At 33.4% G+C, this 22,245-nt stretch overlaps 1 protein-coding gene across 14 annotated transcripts in view; it reads left to right on the top strand.

Moving 5' to 3' along the window:
• CNKSR2 (connector enhancer of kinase suppressor of Ras 2) overlaps positions 1–22,245 on the top strand; it is a 258,376-nt gene that overhangs the window by 118,441 nt on the left and 117,690 nt on the right. For 7 of the 14 annotated variants that reach the window (XM_059051140.2, XM_059051141.2, XM_067023639.1 and 4 more), the window contains 3 exons: positions 1,835–1,894; positions 5,513–5,581; positions 21,035–21,181. In XM_059051140.2, coding sequence (XP_058907123.1) covers positions 1,835–1,894; positions 5,513–5,581; positions 21,035–21,181 — 276 coding nt within the window. The remainder of the gene's footprint in view (positions 1–1,834; positions 1,895–5,512; positions 5,582–21,034; positions 21,182–22,245) is intronic. The other 7 variants (XM_059051142.2, XM_059051143.2, XM_067023642.1 and 4 more) reach the window with 1 other exon arrangement.

Raw genomic sequence — 22,245 nt, 5'->3', positions numbered from 1 at the left:
GTTTGTACCACACACGCTATTGTGAAATAAATGTCAAACACTTAAAACAGTCCTTAGCACAATAGAATTCACAGATAAATTAACATCTTTTAAAATTACATTCATTTTGTTTCACATCAGACATCCAGGCTTCAGCCATTTTTCTAATTGGCACCAACATCTTAGACATATGACATTACTGAAATGACTTATCAGAATTAAAACCTACTCAATGACTTCTTAGTAGTTCCATATCATGAACTTACTACTTCTTGTTTTTATTTGTTACTTATTTTCAGTGAAAACACATGTATATTCAGGTATAGATATATATAATTGACATAAAGTTATAGGAAATTAACATAGTAATTGTCTACTTAACATAATTGTTAATATATATGCTTTTTCTGAAATGATTGCTGTTAGTTATTAAGTCCCTTACGTTTCAGACTTCAACTTTATTAAAATTAGTACTTTTTAATTTTTGAAGTCAATATTTTGAGATGCAAAGCACTTTTGACATAAAACTCAGTTAATTTTTACCCAAAGAGAATTTAAAGTAAGAGAATCGTCCTTAGACAGGAAAAAAAGCCATTCACAGAATCACCTATTTTTTTTCTGATTTACTTAAGTGAAAATATTTCAATATTTAAAATGTGAACACTTTCTTGTGATATTTTTTCTTTTAAGGTCCTGTCACTGTGCATAATTTAAAGCTTTCATTTGCTCTTAATGCTTGCCCAATTTGAAGGTTTCTGGATAATCTTTAAACTTTAATGAAGCTTTTTCTAAAATTGCTTTATTGAAATGGAAATGGAATCTCACCCTCTTTGTTGGGAGGAGGGGTTGCCACACATTACCTCCGAATTATTTTTTTTAATTTTTGTTTAGAATTTAAAAAATTTTGTGGGGGCCACACTGTGAGGCTTTTGGGATCTTAGTTCCCCGACCAGGGATCAAGCCTGGGCCCTCAGCAGTGAGAGCACAGAGCCCTAACCACTGGACCACCAAGGAATTCCACCTCTTAATGATTGATATAGAGATGATTGGATGTAATTATTAAAACTTCATCAAGGGCTTCCCTGGTGGCGCAGTGGTTGAGAGTCCGCCTGCCGATGCAGGAGACACGGGTTCATGCCCCGGTCCGGGGGGATCCCACGTGCCGCGGAGCGGCTGGGCCCGTGAGCCATGGCCGCTGAGCCTGCGCGTCCGGAGCCTGTGCTCTGCAACAGGAGAGGCCACAGCAGTGAGAGTCCCGCATACCGAAAAAAAAGAAAAGAAAAAAAAAAAAAAACTTCATCAATAAGAAATTAAGGCAGAAAATGTAGGATACCACAAAAGAGGAACGGAAAAAAATTTTATATAAACAATATTTTATAATTCTTCTGTCTCCAGTAGTTCTGTAGTGGCTTTGGAGAAACCTACTTTTTATTGTGTAATATGAATCAAGTATAATAAGCTAATAACATCCCAATATTTGAGTTTCCCATTGTAACTTTTATTTTGCCACAGAACATGTTAGTATGGATTTTGAGGGGAGTGAGGTGTGTTCTTCCTTCAGGATATTGAATTATCATGCTGCGTTTCGTAAGTTTCATAGGTAATTCACTTTTCAAGAAATCATTTGATTAAGCTGAGTACAGGCTTCTTCGGGCAAACTTTAGAAGCCAGAACATTCAGAGAGGAATTTCTTACCAGTTTAAAGACAACCTTATTGGATCATGGATTCATCCCAGGGACAATGGCATTTCTAATTTGACAGGGCTTTTTTTTTTTTTTTGTAAATGAGGTTATATAATATACTTGAAAATATTTCAGTTGCTTCACTTATTTTTCTGTGCTGTCTTTTTCTTAGGGTATGTATATTAAATCAACATATGATGGCCTCCATGTAATTACTGGAACTACAGAAAATGTAAGTATTCTAACATTTCATATTTTGGTGTGTGTTTTTCCTTTTATTGTTAAACAACTTATATAACTCACATAATTGAGGTTGACTTCTGAGCACATGAACAGATGAGGATATAAAATTAAAAAGACATATTGAGTTAGTAAGTGCTTTTTTGGGGAGAATTTCAGTCATTTTAGTTCGTTTAGAAAAGCTGTTTACCTGAAGTAAATCGGATGTTTTTTGTTCACAGCCAGAGATTTGTCTTTGTTAAGTATTTTCTGATTCGTGACAAGTTATTGTGACATCTGAAAGAATCCACTTCCATCTGTCAGACAGTTTAGTTTTATTAGGAAACTTAACTCATGTAAGAAAGAAACATCAGATAAGTCAGGCTTTCTGAATACTTGAAGTGTAATTGAACTTAATTCAGTGGAGGGGCAGCATGGTATCGATCTGTGTGTTTTCACAGTGAGGTCTGTCCCTGGACCAGAAGCATCAGCTTCCCTTGGGAATGCCCCACCCCAAACCCACTGAATTAGTTCTGAAGACCAGCCTGTTTCTTAATAAGAGATTCTGTTTTAACAGGTGGTTCTGAGACATGCTCCAGTTTGAGAACCACTGCAAGCAGTGGGTCAGAGTCCCTAGGCCTAGGCCCTACACCCAATTCTGCATTTTAATGGCAGTGTAATATTTGGCAAGTCATTTACCCTATCATTGCTTTAATTTCCTCAACTGTAAATTGGAAATAATATATCAAATAATATATCCTCTGCACTACATACCTCACTAGGTTGTTGTGAAAATCAAATAAGCTAATAAATATGAAATAGTATGCTATAAAGAAAGAGCTACAGAAATGTGAGGTGATTGTGTTGGACATTAACACGATCAGTGTAATAGATTTGAATTGCATAGTAAGTCATTTTTCCTGCATTTGGTTGTCCCAGATTTCCATCCCACTCTCTTAAGCAGGTTCTGAGCTTTGAAATTTTTTCTTTTAGAAATTCTGACAAGTTGCATGTTTATACCATGTTCCTTCAAAGAAGACTGAGGTGGAATTAGTTAATCTCAAGTTATTATTGTTCTCAACATTTTACCAGCATTTTCTGTTAAAAAAGACAACATTCTTTTCACCTGATTCACCTATTACTTTAATCGTTTATTGATTTTTCCCTCTCCACTTCACTTAGTTTCTTGTGAATGGTGAAACATAATATACATTGCAGTTGGGTTGTTTTACTGGCTTCACATTGATATTAAATATGAGAGTTATATGGGATCAAGAATATCAGTTATATGCATATTGTCAACTATTTAAAATTTTTAAATGCAGTGAGATGCTGTATAAAGTATGCTCTTGTCACTGATTGATCATTCTCATTGGTGTGTACTTTGTTTATTCATTTGTTCATTTAACAAACCTCTGCCTCATGTCTGCTGTGTTCCAGGCTTAGGACTAGGTATTGAAACAATTTTTAAGTTAAAGTAGCTTGCTGCCCCTAAGTAGTAAAAGTAGGGGTTTATCTGTGTAAACAGGTAGTGCAATTTGCATAGATAGACAAAAGAAAAAATAGTAAATGTTGCCACGTGAAATCAGGGAAGAAATCACAGAAATGGTCATTTTGAACTAACTGTATCTTGAATAATTGATCGGAACATATCTCTCTATATCGTATGGAGTCTGTAAAAAAAAACTTGAGCGCTATATGCATTGCTTATATTACTTAGTAATATTTGATAAATGGATGAGTGACCAAAGAAAGATTGATTCTATGAGTAGTTCAGAAATAAACCATATATTAAGAGTTACCATTTAATTCTTTTTTCTTGAAAATATTTTATTATTTTTGGTACCCTCAGTCATTTATCATTAGATCTGTCCTGAGTCTTAGTAGAGCTGCTCACTAAGTGGGTAAGTTATTTTGCTTTGCTGTGCCCTAGTTTCTTAGTTTTCTCCTATGTAAAATGAGGGGTTTGAATAAAATAGCTCTTTTAACACTGAAAGTCTATAGTTTGTATGAATTATTTCCTTTTTCACTCATCTGTGCAAAAAGTTGTTTCAGTTTCTTTGAAGTTTATGTACCAACTATCATTTTCTTTTACATCATGACTTAGAGCCATTAGCTTGATTTTTTTTTTCATACTCTCCTTTTAAAAGATCAATTGTGAGCCAAAACCACAGAAACTGACTCTATAGTTACAGCTCGGTTTATGAACTTTTCAGAAATGTTATATGGTATTTGTTTGATTTGGTAGGTGCTGTAAAATAAATACTTGTTTTTTCTTGTTATGACACTACTCTTAGGGTTGGGTTCACATCCTAGATGAACTACCCTCTTAATCGTATGGTTGTGTTATTACTTCAGTAACTGGAATTCCCTGAGATACCATCTAATCTCGGTTTCCAGCCTCTGGCAAATAATTTTATTGTGAATTTTTGAATTCGTTACATTGATTGTTTTAAGACTTATTTATTTTGGAAATAATTGGAAATTGGAAATGAATAAAAACTAAAGGAACTGGAAATCACTTTTAAAGAAAATCCTATTCCAGTGTCTCAAAAGTAGCATTTTACTTTGCAGATTGCATCACCGTATCATTCTTCTTTAGCTTTCAGTAGATACAAATGAGTAATATTACAGTATTTATAGTTGTGTTTGATTACACACTTATGAATACACAAATATATTTTTTCATAAAAACACATTTTCTGTATATTCAAAATTCCATATGCATATTATCATTAAAATGTCTAATAATATGCATAATCAATAATCGATAGTCACTAGAGGGAAAATAAAGAATAGAATTTTAAATTCATTATCCATACCTACAATATTACAAAATTTGTCTTAAATCTCATTTTAATTTCCTAAAGACTTCATAAAACTTGTCAACATTAGCTTACCAAAGTTGTTTTTTGCTTGTTTTTGTTTTTAATGTCTTTGGGGAGTAAAGGAAAAAAATGCTGGCATTTTAGTTTATTTAATGTGATTTTATTTGCCTATATGTTACACTGTATGAAACATAAGAAATAGGATTCTCTTGTAGTGAGATACTTAGAGAGAGAATTTTATATAATGTAACTTTGAACAAATAGCAATCCATCTTTTAATTTGCTTTTCTCATTTATTCAGGATTGATGGTATTAATGATGAAATAAATTAGCAATGTCATCATTAGTTGACAAAGCTTTGATGCTGATCATAAGCATGTACTTGAAAATATTTGTTTGCTGACGTTAGTGTGAATTATTTGTATTAAATGAAAAAGATCAACGTTTAAAAAATAAAGTTTTGACATATATATTTTTGAACCATTTGCCCAATAGAGCCTCAAAGGGTTGTCTGTTTAAAGCGTGCAGTTATCATTTTCCATTAATGCTGTCAGAAACATATTGGTCTTTCACAACATAAATACCTGTATATTGTTTTATATTCCTGCTTTCTGTCATTAGTTATATGTAGAATACAAATGGTATATCAAATATTAGTAACTATTTTTGCTAGTTTATTTTCTTGAAGATTATAATTAACTCTTGATCTAATTTAAAAGGGTGAACTTAGTGTAGTGTTTCCATAGAGAAGAAATGACTGATAAAATTTATGCTCTTTATCATTTCCTTTATGTTAAATTTAGTCACCTGCAGATCGGTGCAAGAAAATCCATGCTGGTGATGAAGTGATTCAAGTTAATCATCAGACTGTGGTATGTATAATTACCTTACAAGTCAGTGGGAGGAGCTAATATAAAGATTGCCTAAAGCTTTGAAAGAATACCAGTGGAATGAAAGGCCTGTTTGTGTACAAAATAATTGAATAGCCTTTTAAAAAATAACTGACTATTTTTCTCAATTATCTGAAGAAATGTAAGGCATAGTTTTAAATGAACATGAGGAAATATTGGTGGTGGCTGAGTGTAGATGTACATTTCTATATGGACAGGTGCAGGATAATATTACCCTATGAACTGGGGTGATCATTTTGGAATAGAAATTAAAGTGACAGTGCATACAAATTCAACCTTTTCTTGATATAACTTTTAAGTTTCATTTTATAAATTATCAAATTACCTAGTAGATATGTTTTGTAACAGCATACGTTCATTCATCTCCTTTAACATTGATTTGTTCATTAAAGTGTCTGGCAGATTGGTTTATTTTAATGTCAGTTTTTAAATTTTAAATTGGAATAGCTGAATTGGCTTTTCATTTCCCAAAAGAGGACTCTAGTTTAAGTTTTAAAACTATTGCACTTAACTAAATAAGTTCATAAAATTTTTTTGCTCTGTGAACCTCACGACTCCCTTTCTAGCTAAGAATGACAGTGGCATTCTGTGCCTATGGTAGATTTTCAAGGGCAGTTTTTCTTAATCTTAGATTTAGAAAAGGAATATCATCTGATTTTCATTTTGGACTGTTTTCTGTCTCAGTTGATCTATCTCTGCCAAAATAAAGTATAAAGTTTTGTTTAAAATGAAGTTAAAATTAAAATAATCTGATTATTGATTAATAATCCTCACTTTAAAAGAAAGTGGTTTTTTTCCTGGTAAATATTCTACTTATGGCTCACTAACTGTTCAGAGTGAGTAATTATTTCCTGTTGTACCTTTTAACTAAATTTGGTTTTGCATGTTCTAGTCATAGAAGAAAGGCTGTATTTTGGGGGTAAGAAGACTCATGTGAAAAGTCTGATCTTTCTCAGTGATCCTGATATTAAGGCAGACGCTATTTCGATTTTGGTTTTGGATAAACTGAGAAGTTTGTGATATTTTGGAGAGGCTCCTGAACACTGATAATTAAAGTTATGATGTTTCTTCAATGAGTTCATTGTCTAAGTGAATAAAAGTTAATGAAAGTTTGAAAAATTAAATGTGTGGGTGTAAAGTTAATACTAATTATTGTTAGTTAATACTAATTAATAGCGAATATTGGTAATCAACAGAGCCTATCTACACTTTGACAGTTTTGATGATAAGTTCTCATTACTAGAAACTCTACAAAGTGATTGTCTTGAGTAAAGTTTCTTGTCCCCTAGGATGAGGATTTGGGGCAGTGGGGTAAAGCAGCTGCTTCTCCTCTAATGTTCATGCCGCCTCCATTTCTACAATGTGACCTTAACAAATATGACACTTGTTGGATAGTTGGGCCTATTTCCAGTTGGTCAATTCTAAGAGGATAGAGATTAGTCTCTAATGAAAAATAAAATTGTTAAAATGATACTCTTTGTGGAGCAAAGATTCTCATGTCTATTGTATATGAAAGTCTTTAAAAGACTTCAAGTGAAGTAATAAAATCTCTGTGGATTGGTGATATTTATATACTGTGAGAATGTGTCAACACATCTTTGTATCACAGGAATATTCTAAAATATTAAAAACTACACAGAATGATGGTTGGGGGAACTTGCTTTCAGTTTTTGCTCTGAAACTGACTTACAGTTTTAAGTGAGTCATGGTAACTATTTAACTTTATCTTCTTAATAATAATAACCATAGCCAACACTTACTGTGTTCTTACAGTGTGCCAAGCATCATGTTAAGTAGTTTACATATTTTATGTCATTTACTCCTCACAATAATCCTGTGAAGAAGGTGTAAGTGGAGATGAATGATTATTTAACCCACCCACAGCTCAAAGCTCACTGACTACAAGGCCCATGCTCTTACTTCAGTTTTATTATACTCCCTCCCCAAAGTCAAATTATAAAATTATCAAACCAAAGGGGAGGAATTCTAATAATCCTGTAAGTAAACCCCAGGATTCAGGGAGAGATTACATGGAGCCAAGGGTAGAGAAGAAGAGAGGAAGTGAGAATTTACATAACTGGGGGAATGGTTCAGCTGAACTGAAATTAGAAATGGGGTTGAAATTTAACTTGACTGCCACTTCTTCACTCACTCCTTTCCTTCAGATAGACAAGATATGTAAAACACAATGCCAGGCACACATTAGGAATTCAACAGAAACTAACTTTCCAACCTCCCTTCCTCCCTTTTACCTACTACAACAGTTGGGCCAATTGGAGCCCAGTTCCTTGACAGACTACTACTACAACCTACAAATTGATTTTGGATGGTAATAGAGACATTCTCTGTCAGGAAATTATGTTGAATTCCATGAAAGTAGCCTTCCTTAATAATGTGATCAATTACCAGATTGTCTTCTTTGTGTTCAAGTAGAGACATAGTTGTGTAAGAATGGTACCTTTCATTAAATGCACCCTACTGTGTCCTCTCTTTCTTGCTATTGCCTGCATTGTGGTCTGTGCAGTGCTTTTAACTTCTTACCAGACAATATACAGAGGTGGGGAAATGGACATTATCTGAGTTTTATTACTACGAAAGGTTTGATAGGTTGTTAAATTAGTTGAAACAAGTGTAAGTTATTTGCAATCTGCAATTACCCCTTCTGTCCCTGCATTCATAACCAGGGACATTAGGGGTTGGTTATGATATAATAATTACATTAAAGTATGGCCTAATACATTTGAAGTACATATTTAATGATGTTTTAATCCAGTAATTAACTGACCAAAATAGAGAGATTTTGCCAATATTATTCTATACCAATTTAGATTCAATAATGAAAAGAGTAATGTTCAATTTTATATTTTGAATGTTATTAGCCCAGTTAGTAGTTTTCTGTAATTCTAAAATTTCCTACTGCTACAGGTAGTAATGTACAATATAAAATTTGATAACGTTTCTTATTATAAAATACCTAGAAAAGCAATGTGCAATTTTTCCCTAAGAGTCTGAGAAAGTTAAATAATCACAGATGAATTCAAATACTATTTTTTGAAATTGCTAGTATGGTATATCTTCAAGATGTCCAAGTAGATGTGTGTGTTTGTGTGTTTCTAGTTTGCTCTTTTTTTAAAAAAGTACTTTTTCTTATTTGAAATGAAACTGGAAGTTTTATGTCCTTTTTCACGTTGCTATATTCTTTATTATAAGTGGCTTTTAAGCTTTTCTAATCAACATACTTCTGTGGCTGAGAAACTGTGGCTGCCAGGTAGGAAGAAGAAAAAATCATGAACATCCAAGCAAAGCAGATGAGTCCTATTGCATGTCTTCCCTGCCAGTGAAGATCCAACTCCTCAAAGGCTGCTGGAATCTCCCAAGATTTTTTCCACTTCATCTGCCACTACATTCCTCTCTGGGAGATACCTCGGCATAGTTTGAAACAACAACTCTGCCCTCATGATGCACTTTTAACATTTTTTTTTAAGCTGATGAGACTACTTATAGTTATTAAATCTATCTGGGCATATTCCTAATGAATCTGTTAAAATTTCATGTCAATGCTGTTTTTGGTGTGTAAGTGTTATAAAGATTCTATCCATACTAAAAACAGATATTTTCTTCTTAGGAATATCAGTTGCAAAGAGTGGGGTATGTGATGGTTGAATCCAGCATTTGGAAAATTTTCCTTTTATTTTGTGTATATACTAAAACATATTCACTATTATTTTGGAAGGTCTTCTGGAACCTGGTGACTACATTATGGCAAGAAATGGTTCGATAGATGGGGCTATAAATCCTACTGGGAAATAACTGGGTTGGGATAGTCAAGAAGAATATAGACTACAACAAATAGGGTGTTAGGCATTGATCAGTGAGAGATGGAAGATGAACACTGTAAACTAGTGTGTTTTGTTGCCCCCACATGGTAAACGTTGCTGAACAAGAGTGCAGGTGATGGCAGAGGGAGTGGGGAGAAGGGAACAAGTTAAAGGACTATTGAGTTATCTCGAAAGGTCATTGTAACTTCATTTATGTAACTCTCAATGGTGTCTCCCTTATTCTCTCTTATTCTCACTCTAGTCTCTCATTTTTTACTCTTTTTTCACCCTCTTGTTCCTTCAACCCTAGAGCAACAGGCAAGTATTGTTTGAAAGGGAAACCAACATAATCAGAATGGATGGAGAGTGTGGTGACCTATTAAAACCCAGCTCTCCCTCCTTTTCCCTCCCTCTCACCCTACCGCCCTGCCCCTGGACTTCAGCAGGAAGGAAGGAGTGGCTCATTGAGTGCAATCAGTACCACAGTATTGCCTAACACTGATGTGCTTTTTCTCTCTCTTTTTTAGTTTGTTTAATTGTTGTCTTTATTTTTTTAGGTTTTTCTTCTAATTCAGTTTTCTTCTCCTTTCCTTTAACATCCTCATCTCTTCTCACTTGACTATTTCTCCTCCATTCTTCACCTCTTTCAGGTTTTTTTAAAGTTCTTGCCTATTTTCTTCTGTTCTCCTTTCTCAAAAGAGAAAGTATTTATCTTATAATTCCTTATAACCAAAATATTGAAAACTGAGACCTCAAGTGGCAGTATTTGCGGTGCACCTCCTTTCTTATTCCTGTAAACACAAGATGTTGCTGGAATACAGAGATTAAATATGTTAGCATGGTGTTTAACATATTGCTTAATAAATGGTTATGATAATACCCTAAAATAACTCCGTTAGGATTCTAAGAAATTGCACGTAAATTGTTCTCTTTTGGAAGGGAAAAATATCATGAAGAGACACTTAGCAAAAATTGAAAGAAATAATGCATCATAGTTTTCAGTTACTCATAGTAATATTTTATTTCAGGTTCTACATTATATAATATGTCATTTATGAGATGGTGGTAGATTTTTTTTCTTTTATTTTACCTTGAGTATCGTGGATTTGATGAGATGTGTGGAAACTGGTTTTGAATTGCCACATATTGATATAAGTTATATATTTTATTTTCCCTAGAGAAATCAATTCATTACTTTATTATCCAATATAATATTTTATTATTTTTCTGTTATCAAACTAAAATTATCTTAAGTCTTAAAATAAAAGAGTTAAGTTGTATGATACCTTAATATTGGTAACTTCCTGTGAACCAATTTATTTTTTCTGCAGATCTCTGTATCCTGATTTCTTTCTTATTTATGCAGTTCTTACTAGCTTCACCAGGAAAAGACTAATTGGTTTTAAACATGATTAACGCTAATTTATTTTTATCATTAGAAACATCTTTCAGTGTCAACATATAGTTAATATGGTTTAGTTATTTTACATGGAATTTTAGAAGGTTTCCATATTAAGTGATTATTTTGTATGTTTCAAATGTATCTGTTGGCTGATGTTCTTACCTACTCTGGCTTATTAAGTGTGCAACTCATTTGCAAATCAGTGTCAATAACTATATCCCTTTTCCTACATCTATAAGAAAGGCAAAAGTTGGCCAGTCACAATTCCCTGATTTACTTTACGTCTGTAGTAGGGGTGGGCAATTAGTAGATAACAGTTAACTGCCTAATGAAGATAAAAAATTATTGCATGAAAGGGAAACACATTAGAACATCATAAAATAGGAAATTCAAGAGATAATTATAAAAGTCTCACATTCTTTTCAGGTTATTTAGCCCTAGGATTTAAATATAGGTTTCATCCACTAAATTAATATTCTGATCAGCTTGGTGGCTGAAATTTTAGGTAATGTAACCACTGATCACTTTCACATTCCCTCTCATCTTATTACTCTAATACTGGGCAATAAGGGGAATTTAAAATTGAGACAGATGGCAGAGAGAGTTCACTGTGGTCCCATTTAGAGCTGACACTGAGTTACCTTTTTTGTCTGAGTCGTTGCATTTCTGATAAAATGATTTCTAAAGATAACTTCTACAGTGAAAGTATTTATAACCATTATGGAAGTTCTTAAACTAAAACTTTTTATTAATAAAGATGTAGAATGCTGTTTATTTAGCTATATAAATGCATATATACACATTCTTTGGTTTTGTTTTGTTAAATATAGTCATCTATTGCAATATTTGCTAGTATTTTCAAATACACATATCTGTTAAATGTCTACCAGTAAATGACATTATAAAAATTATTCATAGAAAAACTGTAGATTTTTAAACATGTTACTTTTTGAATACTAGGGCTTTGGTTCTTTTTAATTATGTTTTTCGTTTGGATTCCTAAATTAAAATTAAGCTGAATTTTTTCATAGGTATAGACTTTTTGTTATTCTTTCTCAGAATTCTTATAAATAGAATCTATAGATTTTTAGATAACAATGCTTTGTTTCATCCCTTAGCTTTGGTGACTAAGACTCTTTATTTTAAAATACACATATTTCCAATGTCTTTGCAAGAAGAACAGAAATGAAACATAGGAAGGAATGGCTGAAATGTAATAATTTCCATATATATGCAAGTACAAAATGGTGTTAAAATTTAACCTATGCAAATATCTTTATAAAAATTTTATTGAAAAACCTGTATTATTGTGGTTCTTTTAAATAGCTTACTGATTTGGGGGGGAATGAGGTTCTGTGATATGACCAACGATGCATCCCCACAGTCTTTCACTGTGATGTGATTGTCTTCCTTCTCCACGTCTCCCTAGCAGAGTCTCTCAGACTCACTCAATTTTATGTTTTGGAGAAGTTAAAGAATACCATGAATGATAATGAAATAAAAATAAAATGGGCTTCAATTTAGTTTTCTATAGCATATACGAATGGAAACCATGAAGCCCCCAAAATAAACTTTTGGCCTTCAGAGGCCAAAATATTACCAAATAGTGTATTGAGCTGGAAGAAGGGGGAGAGAGCAGTAGGTTCAAGATGCTAAAGTATACCCATAGTTTTTAAATCAGCTTGCCACAGAAGCAGAGATACCAGCGATACAAAGGCTGCAGTTAGTTAAGTAACAGGAGATAATGCAAGTACTAGGATATGGAAATGTATCACCTTTGGTGAAAACATTGTGGGTGATTTGTAGAACTTAACGGAAAAAATTATGATTATTATTTTCTTCCTCCCATGAGCTTCCTCATGAGCCAATTAAGAAATTCTGATTTAACCCTCAGAACTTCTTGGTTGCAGAGAAAGACTCCAGGAAGGTGGTTGTACAATAGGTGAGAAACAAAGTACTAGCTTCTTGTAGTCGCCAAGTTGGCTTTCTCTCTTGGACTCCCTGTCCATCTTCAGAAGTGAGAAACTGTGTTCTCTATGCTTTCTCTTTAAATATAACACACACATACACACACACACACACACACATTATATATGTGACTGTCTGTGAAATGCACATGAAAATATTAACTACCAGAACATATGTGTAAATTCAAATTGTAAGCAGCTTAACACGGTTCAACTTTTACAGTAAATAGCCACATAAAAAAACAAATGCTTTGATGTATGCAGTCTTATTTCACTGGATAAGTGCCTTTTAAAGTTAAGGAGACTGTGAGGTGAAGATTGGCTCAGTGAATAAAGACATAAAATTGTGGAGTTTTTCCCTCTAATGAAAATAAAACTTTTTAATTCCCATATTCCTTCTTTTCAAATGTTTGTTCCTTTGATGTTGTCCCAAGATTATCTCTTCTAATCATGTTTGTAAAAATATCAGTATTAAGGTTTTATGACCTTGGGTCATTTCTGAATACTCTGAATTACCTATTTAAATTACTCCATGTTGGAATTTAAGGTCACTTTTTTTTTGCATTTAGTTACTTAACCAAATGCATACCTTTCAGCTTATATTTCTTTATATTTGAACCGTAGGTAATTCTGTGTTTCTTTCTATTCAGTAAATGAACGATTGTGGAAGAGCAAAATTAGGATATCTCCAAATATACTATAGTTTAATACTGTAAGACTTTATCATCAGTATTATGTGAAAAAAATAAATTCAGGTGAAGGTGAAGTTTGTAGATTGGTACTCAAATTTAGTAGTTCTAGGATCTTGAAAGATATTGTGTATCAAAATTCATTACTTCGGAAATGTTTTTAAATGTTTTAGTAATGCAGGGGAACAGAGCACTATAATAAATATCTCAGCACCAAAAAATTTGGCAAAAACAGTGTCATTAGCCTCAGGGTGATGGGTTGTATATGGAATTAAGTCTCTTCAGTGCTTTTAAAAAGAGCAGAAGAACGTTTGGGTATAGTGCGACATATCATCAGACATTCATATAGGCACACTTCACGTCTCTGAAATTTCCTTTATGAAGAGGTATCATTTATACATTACAAACTGTTAGTAAGAGCCAGTGTATACACAGGAGCGTGTGTAATTGTTAATGAATGAATCTGTTACTTTGTCTTCTGAAGGATAATAACTTTGAAAATCTTTTAAGAATGTCCTATCTTCCTGCTTGTATGTGTAGAGATGTTTTCTTGTAACTCCAAATACAGTTGTGACAAAGGTAAAGAAGGTCTAATTTGATAGGCTTACATTCTTACCTTTATGTTTATTTTTTAACTTTGCCTACTTGGGACCATAGAGTAGAGATTCTTTTCATATGTTGGTCAAATAATTCACCAGCTATTGTTTCGAAATCAGATAGGCTAGACAAAGTCCTAAAGGGGTCAGAGACAACTTCTTCCCTCTATGTACAAAGAGGAAAGGAAGAGTGTCACCTCTTCAGCACCAACCCCGAAGTCTTTTGTGCATCTAATCTGGGCAACCCATTATCCAAGGGCCTGCCCACTTATGTTGTGTTAACCCAAGAACCCCTGGTATCCTCTTCAGCCTGATCAAAGCAATTACAAGCCCCATCTACAAGAAAGCAGAGCCTCTGGCTTTTAACTCTTGGGATACCTTAAAAACTTTCTTGGACAATTTTAATCCTGTTTGTCTTGGACAGTTTTAATCCTGTTTGTGTTGTATATAAAATGCATTTCAGTGTCCAAGTTGGGGATTACATTTAACTAGTAAGACTTGCCATTGCTTAGGGACACTGACTTTTGCTACCTGGACAATCAGGAAGGTTATATTAGTAGTTCAGCATATGTGAAAAGCAGATTATCTTTAATAATAAGGCATATTTTGTGTAAGATGTATAAGTGGGTTTTTAAAGGTTCATTCCAATCCATGAGCTTAATGTGAATGAAATATTCTATTAAAATATTGAGAAAGAGAAACTTGGACTATGTACAACCACTACAAAATATTTTTCTAGAAGAAAACTTTCCCAACAGTGTTTATATAATAATAAAGCAGAATCTTTCTATGACAAATAGCAACTATATCCACCGTTATATTCCTTGTCATAAATCACTGTGACTTTAGGTCTTAAGTATCCAGTATATAAATACTGGTTTTTTTTCAAATATTCATTTATAAGAAAGTTTATTTGGTAATTTGAGGGAAACAATGTCTATTATAGCTTTAGTATCAAGTATATTACATTTACAGAAAAATTTAAAACTACATCTTGGTTTTACATACAAAAGTAAACTCCCTTTGGAGTTTTAAGGCACTTTTTTGTTTCTGAAACATTTACATTTTCATGTCACCATATCGTTTCACTAGTTGAGTTATCAACAAATACTGATTAAGTCTCTGCCATTTGTAAGGTATTGATTGCAGGTATATCCAGTCAAATAAGACTCAGTTTTTATCCTTAAAAAAAAAAAACCCTCAAAAAGTTTTGTGAGGGTAGATGAAGGGGGGGGTGAGGAAAAATATATAACTTTAATAAGAGGCAGTGCATGAAAAAAATGCCACTGGAGAGATACAAACAGTGTATCATGAGATCACATGAGGAAAATAAGGTTCTAGCTGTAAGAGGCTTTATGATGGTGCTGCATTTAATAAGTGCCATTATGGATACATAAGATTTTGTAGGTGGGAGAAAAATTGCAAGTAGAAGGAAGAACGCTTTTGCAAGGATATAGCTGAGGAGAAAAGCACAGTGTTCGAGGGGAACATGATGCTAACTTCACCAACTCTTCCACCCATACTGAGCTACCGAAAGTTGCTCAAACTGGTTTTACCTTGTCTCACGGCTTCCTTCACTCCCTCAATCTCCACATCACCTTCACGTATCCAATTCCTAAGAAATTCAGCTTAGACTAATAGGAAACCTTCCCTGAACCCTCAAGAATGGGTTAGATGCCCCTTTGGGAGGCTCCCATTTCACCCTGTATCCATTCTATTGACGCACTTATCTTAATTTATTGTAAATGTTCATTGACCTGCTCATCTCTTGCCTGTTCATTATGCTTTTTAATGAGTCACAGGTTGCACTGCAAGTACCATTGTATCCATAATACATAGAAGGCACACAATAAATACTTAGTGATTCTATAAGTTATAATATCTAATCTTAAAAACATATTAAAATATTCTAGACATGAGCAAGTCACTGCCTTCAAGACAGTCATTGTCTTGTACAGCTGTTCTTAAAATGTGGTTCCCAGACCTGTAGCATCAGCATCATTTGGGAACTTGTGAAAAAAAAATGTAAATTCTAGGGCCCCACCTCAGACCTACTGGATCAAAAACTCTGGGGTTTCCAGGAGATTCTAACACATTCTGAAGTTTAAGAACCACATTAAAGAAAAATAATATGAGACAGCTATGGCCATATTGGCAAAGGACCTATTTGAGGAACTGATTGTTTAGTTAGGCCTTTGGAGAGCTTTTCAAAGGTTTTGAGGGGAAGAACACTTCTATACTGTAGCAGTATTTTGGAGCTGCAAAAGATCAGAGTAGAAAGAGCCGTTGGGACTCTGTTTTAAGTCTAACAGTCGGGTATCCAAGCCAGAAGTGAGGCAGTGAGAGGAAGTATTAATTGCTAGAATCTATTCTTTAGGATACATGTGGATTAAAAAGAGGGGGAACTGTCAAAGGTGACTCCATACTCAAAACTTGAGAGGATGATAGGGGACTTTTTGTTATTGCTGTTGAATGAGAACAGGGAGCTAAGTTTGGTTTTTAAAGTGTTGCATTCATTTGAACTACCACTACTACAATGTTTGTAATCTTGGCCAAGAAAACTTAATCTCTTTTTGCTTCAGTTTCTTCACATGTAAAATGGGTTTAATAGTTTACTTCCTAGGGCTGTCCTAAGAATGAAAATATAAGTAAAAGGAATGTAATACAGATCGGAAGAATCTAGCATAGTGAATTACTGGTGCTTGATTATTCAGTAGCTATTAGTATGGATGAACTGAACTGTTGGAAATATGTCACGAGTTCTTGATAGGGAGCAGGGATGGTTAGAAAGATTTGGGATTCATGCAGCAAGTTGTTAGTGGAAGCTCTGGGAAGAGAAGAAATTATTGTAAGAAGACAGCATGAAATATTAGGGGTAGAACACTTAGCCTAGAGGAAATACCTGCATTTATTGGTTGTAAGGAGGAAGAAAAGATGGAGGACAAGTAATCAGAGATGTACCAGGACCACATCCTTTTACTAAAGCTCATCTGTTGTCGTCTATTTGCAATTTCCTACCCATTCTGCGTATTAGAGTTGTAATGTATTGTGATTTTGGAAGTCTAATCTAATCCTTTAGCCTGTGCAAGAATATTTAAATGTCTCTTTTGGTGTTGAGTTCACTTTTTCACAAGTCAGCCAATTCCTTTCTGGATGTCTTTGATTATTAAAATGTTTTTCTTCATATGTATCCCAAACCCATTATCTCTTAAAGTTTTGTACCTTATTTAATTCCTTCCTATGTTAGGATCCCATTAGGCTCCCTTCTTCCTTCTTTCAAAGCTCCCTGTATCTCCTTGTACAGGAAGACTTTCATTGCACCCAATGTAAAGAATACTTTACAGTCATTTTTCATATTACTGTTGTATCTTCACATGGCTTTTAATTCAGGTCTATCACACTTAATACTTTAAAATCATAGCCAGAAACTCAAATGAGGAAATGGAAAACTAATCTTGAAAATGGTTAACATGCATTGATATATTTTAACCTATTTTGACGTGTATGTACCGTTACATTTAGCTCCGAACACGGGGCTCCCAAATTTCTTGAAGTTGTAACCCGTGTACTTGCCTCGTTTCATCATACCATCTACTCATGTCCCCCTATAATCTGTCAACCATAAATATCTCAATAACAGTTAAAGAGAAATAAATTTATTTCAATAATTCATTACACTTAATTATATGTTCGAAGATATGTGAAGGTATCACAGAACCAGAGCTGAGAATTATTTTTCCTGGATCTCTAAGACCATGCCATGTTTGCCCTTGAATAGAACGTGGTACAACCCAATAAATGGGGACAGTTGTTAAGAATAATATGCAGTAGAAAAGATAGAAAGTAATGAAGAAATGATCCAAGTCAGGCAGCTTGAGAAAGGACTAAGGAAAAAAGGATTATTCGCATGAGAGGCATGTTGTCTGGTTTCTGTTTATATGTATACAAGTACTGGGATGAGACTGATATAGCTAAAACCTACCTGTTATTAAGGAAAATGTTAGACATAGGCTCGGATTACTCAGCCAGATTCATTCCTATTCAATAATTTCCACATGAACCTGAGTTAACACTTAAGTGAGGTATCTACTGAAATCATTCATTGAATAAAAAAAACAACAGATAATGTAGTTCTTGACTTATTGTGCACAGTTGAATAATAATTTTGTTTTTCTTTTGATAATTATATAAAAGTATAATGCACAGAGCAGATGTCATTTCCCCCTCACCACCTTTTACTGTTTTAAATAGTGTTATCTTTCTGGTTCTGTTCTTTTTTGTGGGAATTTTCCATCCATAACAAACAGTCCTACCTAGATACTTCATAAAATTCATGATTTTCTAACTGGAATATTACTATTCATACACTAGGTCCATTTATTTTATTGATTTTATTGTTTATAAAAATAACATGTTTATTGCCAAAAGTTCAGGAAATAAAATAAAGAAGAATATATATTGTAGTCTGTACTCCCCTTTAATGTAACCATTGTTAATGGTGTTGTATAGCTTTCTGTGTTTTCTATATTTATATAAAATTTTTTACAAAAGTAGAATTGAAGTACATTAGCTATTTTTAAACTTTTTTCTACACAATTTTTATACCCCATGCTAATGGGCATTTATATAATGTACAGTTTTTCATTGGTTTAAACAGTACTGCAACACACATGTTGCACATTTATCTCTGTGCTCTTATCCAATCATTTTCTTTTGGCAGTGAAAGTAGAATTTGGGAGTCAAAGATAAATACTTCATATGGGTCACTTTTTTAAAGACATTGCTAATCTTATGTTAGTGAGTGTGGGAAGGCTGATTAAAAAGTAGTAAAGTTATATAATTTTCTGCCATTAAGTAACATTCAGCTATAAAATTTAAGAGTAACCAAATTATTACTTTCTCTTCAAAAAACAATTTCACTTTCTCATGGAGAAACAATTCTGGTTTTTGGAATTGTGTATTCAAAAAGAGCATAGAGAAACTGTGAAAAAGCAGGATGAATCAAATTACACCGCACGTTACACTAGAAAACACCATCTAGCCCTAAAATTTTCAACTAGTCACAATGATTATGTCATACAAGAAAATGGAAAGAAATTGGTGGGTAGAAATCAATGTGTAATTCGTTGTCAAGAGTAGAAGGGCTAAAAGAAGGGTACAGTCATCATATTGACTGCTTTAGTATAGTTAGCAATTATTTGAATAAATAAAGTAAATGATAAAAAGTGGTTATACTCTTTGTATAAACAGTATGTTTTCTCCCTCCAAACCTGGAACTCAGAAATCTGCTCGCATATTTTTTGGCGAGCAAAATGAATACTTGGATGTGAACTACCTTTGCTTTGACTCTTGGCTCTTAGAAATGGCTGTAGGGACACTACTTAGCTATCAGAAGAATCAGAATCAAAGTCATGTACCTTTGGGGACATAATAATCTCCACTTACATAGAATGGGAGACATTTGACCAGTTCCATTACTGTAGCTGATCCACATTAATGTGATTTTTCAAAAAACTGGCAGCCTCTTATTCGTGGTAGGCAAGTATCATAATGATCATTTTGATTCATATCTGAGACCCCTGAGGTTTTAAGTATTATAAAGTCTTGCTTCTTTTTTGTCCTAACTCTTTCTCTTCACCATCACTCAATTCAGCTATAGTAGAGGTTATAGTTTACATGAATGGTCACTCATATAAACTAAAGTCTCCCATTATCCTACAGTGGCTGTAGTCCAGAGTACCTCTGCATCATAGTCTCTGGGTTCTGTGCTGCTTTTGATGGAAGTGCTCATTCTTTACAGTTTGAGCATTATTTTCCAGGCAAAAACATGAATAATAGGCAAAGGCACCCATTCCCTTTCATTTAGGTACCTAGGAAGAAACTAGATCACTGTTCAGACCATTTGCTAAGTCCTGCTTGCAATCCAGGATAAATTTTGACCCAATGTATTTATATAAAACACCCTGGAAAATTCTAATCCATTAGTGTTGGAATAAAAGGTTATTCTCTCTTTTAAATGTGAAGTGTATTTTTTAAACCTTGGAATAATAGATATTTTTATGTGTTTCTTTAAAGCATACTTCTAGGATTTCAGATAACTGCATAACCAGCATGTCTTAAAAGCGAAGTAACAAAAATTATTCTGCGTTCAAAAATTTAAAAGGATGATAAGTAATTTAACATGGATAACAGTAGAGCCAGGTTTCAGGACATTTATCAAGTATTTCTGTTTAATTATACAATATGTTTTGAGGTGATATTCAAATAGAATGGCTTCATTAAATTTAGCACATTATATTTTAAGTTTATAGGGTCTTTTGGAACACATTTCCAATAGCTGCTGCATTAGAGTAGCATTACCTTGTCGTTTCTTAATCTATCTTTATATCGTGGTTAAAGGTTTATTTTATTGATGCTGTCTTCCCCACTCAGAATGTTTCCTTGGTGTGTCACTACCAGCTACTGGTAGTATAATGTCAGTCTAACTTAGGGACACTTATCTCTAAAAGATGGTGATGAGAAAGCATGTGGTGTAGTTCTTAAGCTCAGGACATTGCCAAATCCTTGTTTCAGGCATGCAGTTTTTTAAATTGTACTTGTGAACAAAGCTTGGATCTAGACCTTGTGCAGCATTAATGATGACATAATTTCTTTAAATTCTAAATTACTCCATTGGTAGGATACCATTTTAGTCTCTGCTTTGACTGGTAAATGTCCATTATGTTATCTCATAATGATATGGACTCTAAATGCAATAACATGGTTAATCAACTCAAAAGTAAAATTTCTTTCTTGAGTTTATATCTCCTGAAAATTGATAGGATGGTACACCAATTATGTGATTTTCTCTTTTTTTTCTTACTAATCTTATTAAAGGGGGAGAACATTAAATCTTTGAATACTGTACCTCAATTTTATTGTAATGATTTTGCTGGTTACCAGGTGGGGTGGCAGTTGAAAAATTTGGTGAATGCACTACGAGAGGACCCGAGTGGTGTTATCTTAACTTTGAAAAAGCGACCTCAGAGCATGCTTACCTCAGCACCAGCTTTACTGAAAAATATGAGATGGAAGCCCCTTGCTCTGCAGGTAATGAAGCTTAATCATAAGTCATACACCATCATTTTAGCCATAGATTATCTCAGTAATGCTTCTTTATTGTGCCTCATCTCAGCAGCATATGGATAAATCTTGTATGCTTTTGAAAATTTGTTCATGAAATGATCTCTTCACAGCTTATCCTAATAGGCTTAATTGTGATGTAATCTCAAAGTTACTATAATTAAAACCCAAATGATAAAGAACTCTGCCTTAATTTGTAAACATTTAAAGCATAATTCCAAAAAACCACAAGTTCTTTGAAGCCAAAATGTGGATAGAAATGAAAGTGAGAGGTTTCACTTTGTGATACAATCTTCTATTTAAAAGTTTTACCCGCATATAATTCTTGAGGAAACTAGATGATAGTTTATAGAATTTTTTTAAAACAGGTCATGAGATAAAAATAGTTGTTTATAAACAGTAGGTAAAGGAACTTTTAGATAGTAATTAAAATGTATCTATTACATTCTTCCTGACAGATCATTTTTCTCTTTTCTACCACGTACAGAGGCAAAAATAGGGAAATTGATGCATTAGAATTTCTGCATTTTTCTTCAATGTGAAACATCACTCCAAAACATTACTCTGGATGTCAGTAAATTACATTCATTAAGAACCAGAGGTATCTAGGAAGTTATAAAAATATTATTCTGATTGATAAAGACAAGGAAGTAAGACATTTTCTTCCATTTCAGTCAGGCTATACTCTTTAAACGTATCATAGAAGAAATTCTTGTTCTTCACAAGACCTGCACTTTTAAAATAGAAGACCATCACCTTCCATAGAAGGTTAATTTTTAAAAATTAAATTTGCCCATTGAAATAGAACATTGCCTGTTGTTCAGATTAAAAAGAAAAGCAATAAATGAAAATGCCATTGTTATCACTGCTATGTAAATTGTTGTTCTGTATTAGTACCTACACCATTCTTAGACTTTTTTCCCTAAAATCCTAAATTCTTCATTACATATGAATGGCCTTATAGATTATAATGATTTCTCATTGTTTAAAACTTTCCTACTTCTTGGCCTCAAAGTTACATTATACTTAAA

This window comes from Kogia breviceps, chromosome X, assembly GCF_026419965.1.
Source record: "Kogia breviceps isolate mKogBre1 chromosome X, mKogBre1 haplotype 1, whole genome shotgun sequence".
In the NCBI taxonomy this organism is placed as follows: Eukaryota; Metazoa; Chordata; class Mammalia; order Artiodactyla; family Physeteridae; genus Kogia; species Kogia breviceps.
Note: the sequence above shows the minus strand (reverse complement) of the source record. Positions and strands in the feature narration are given on the sequence as shown.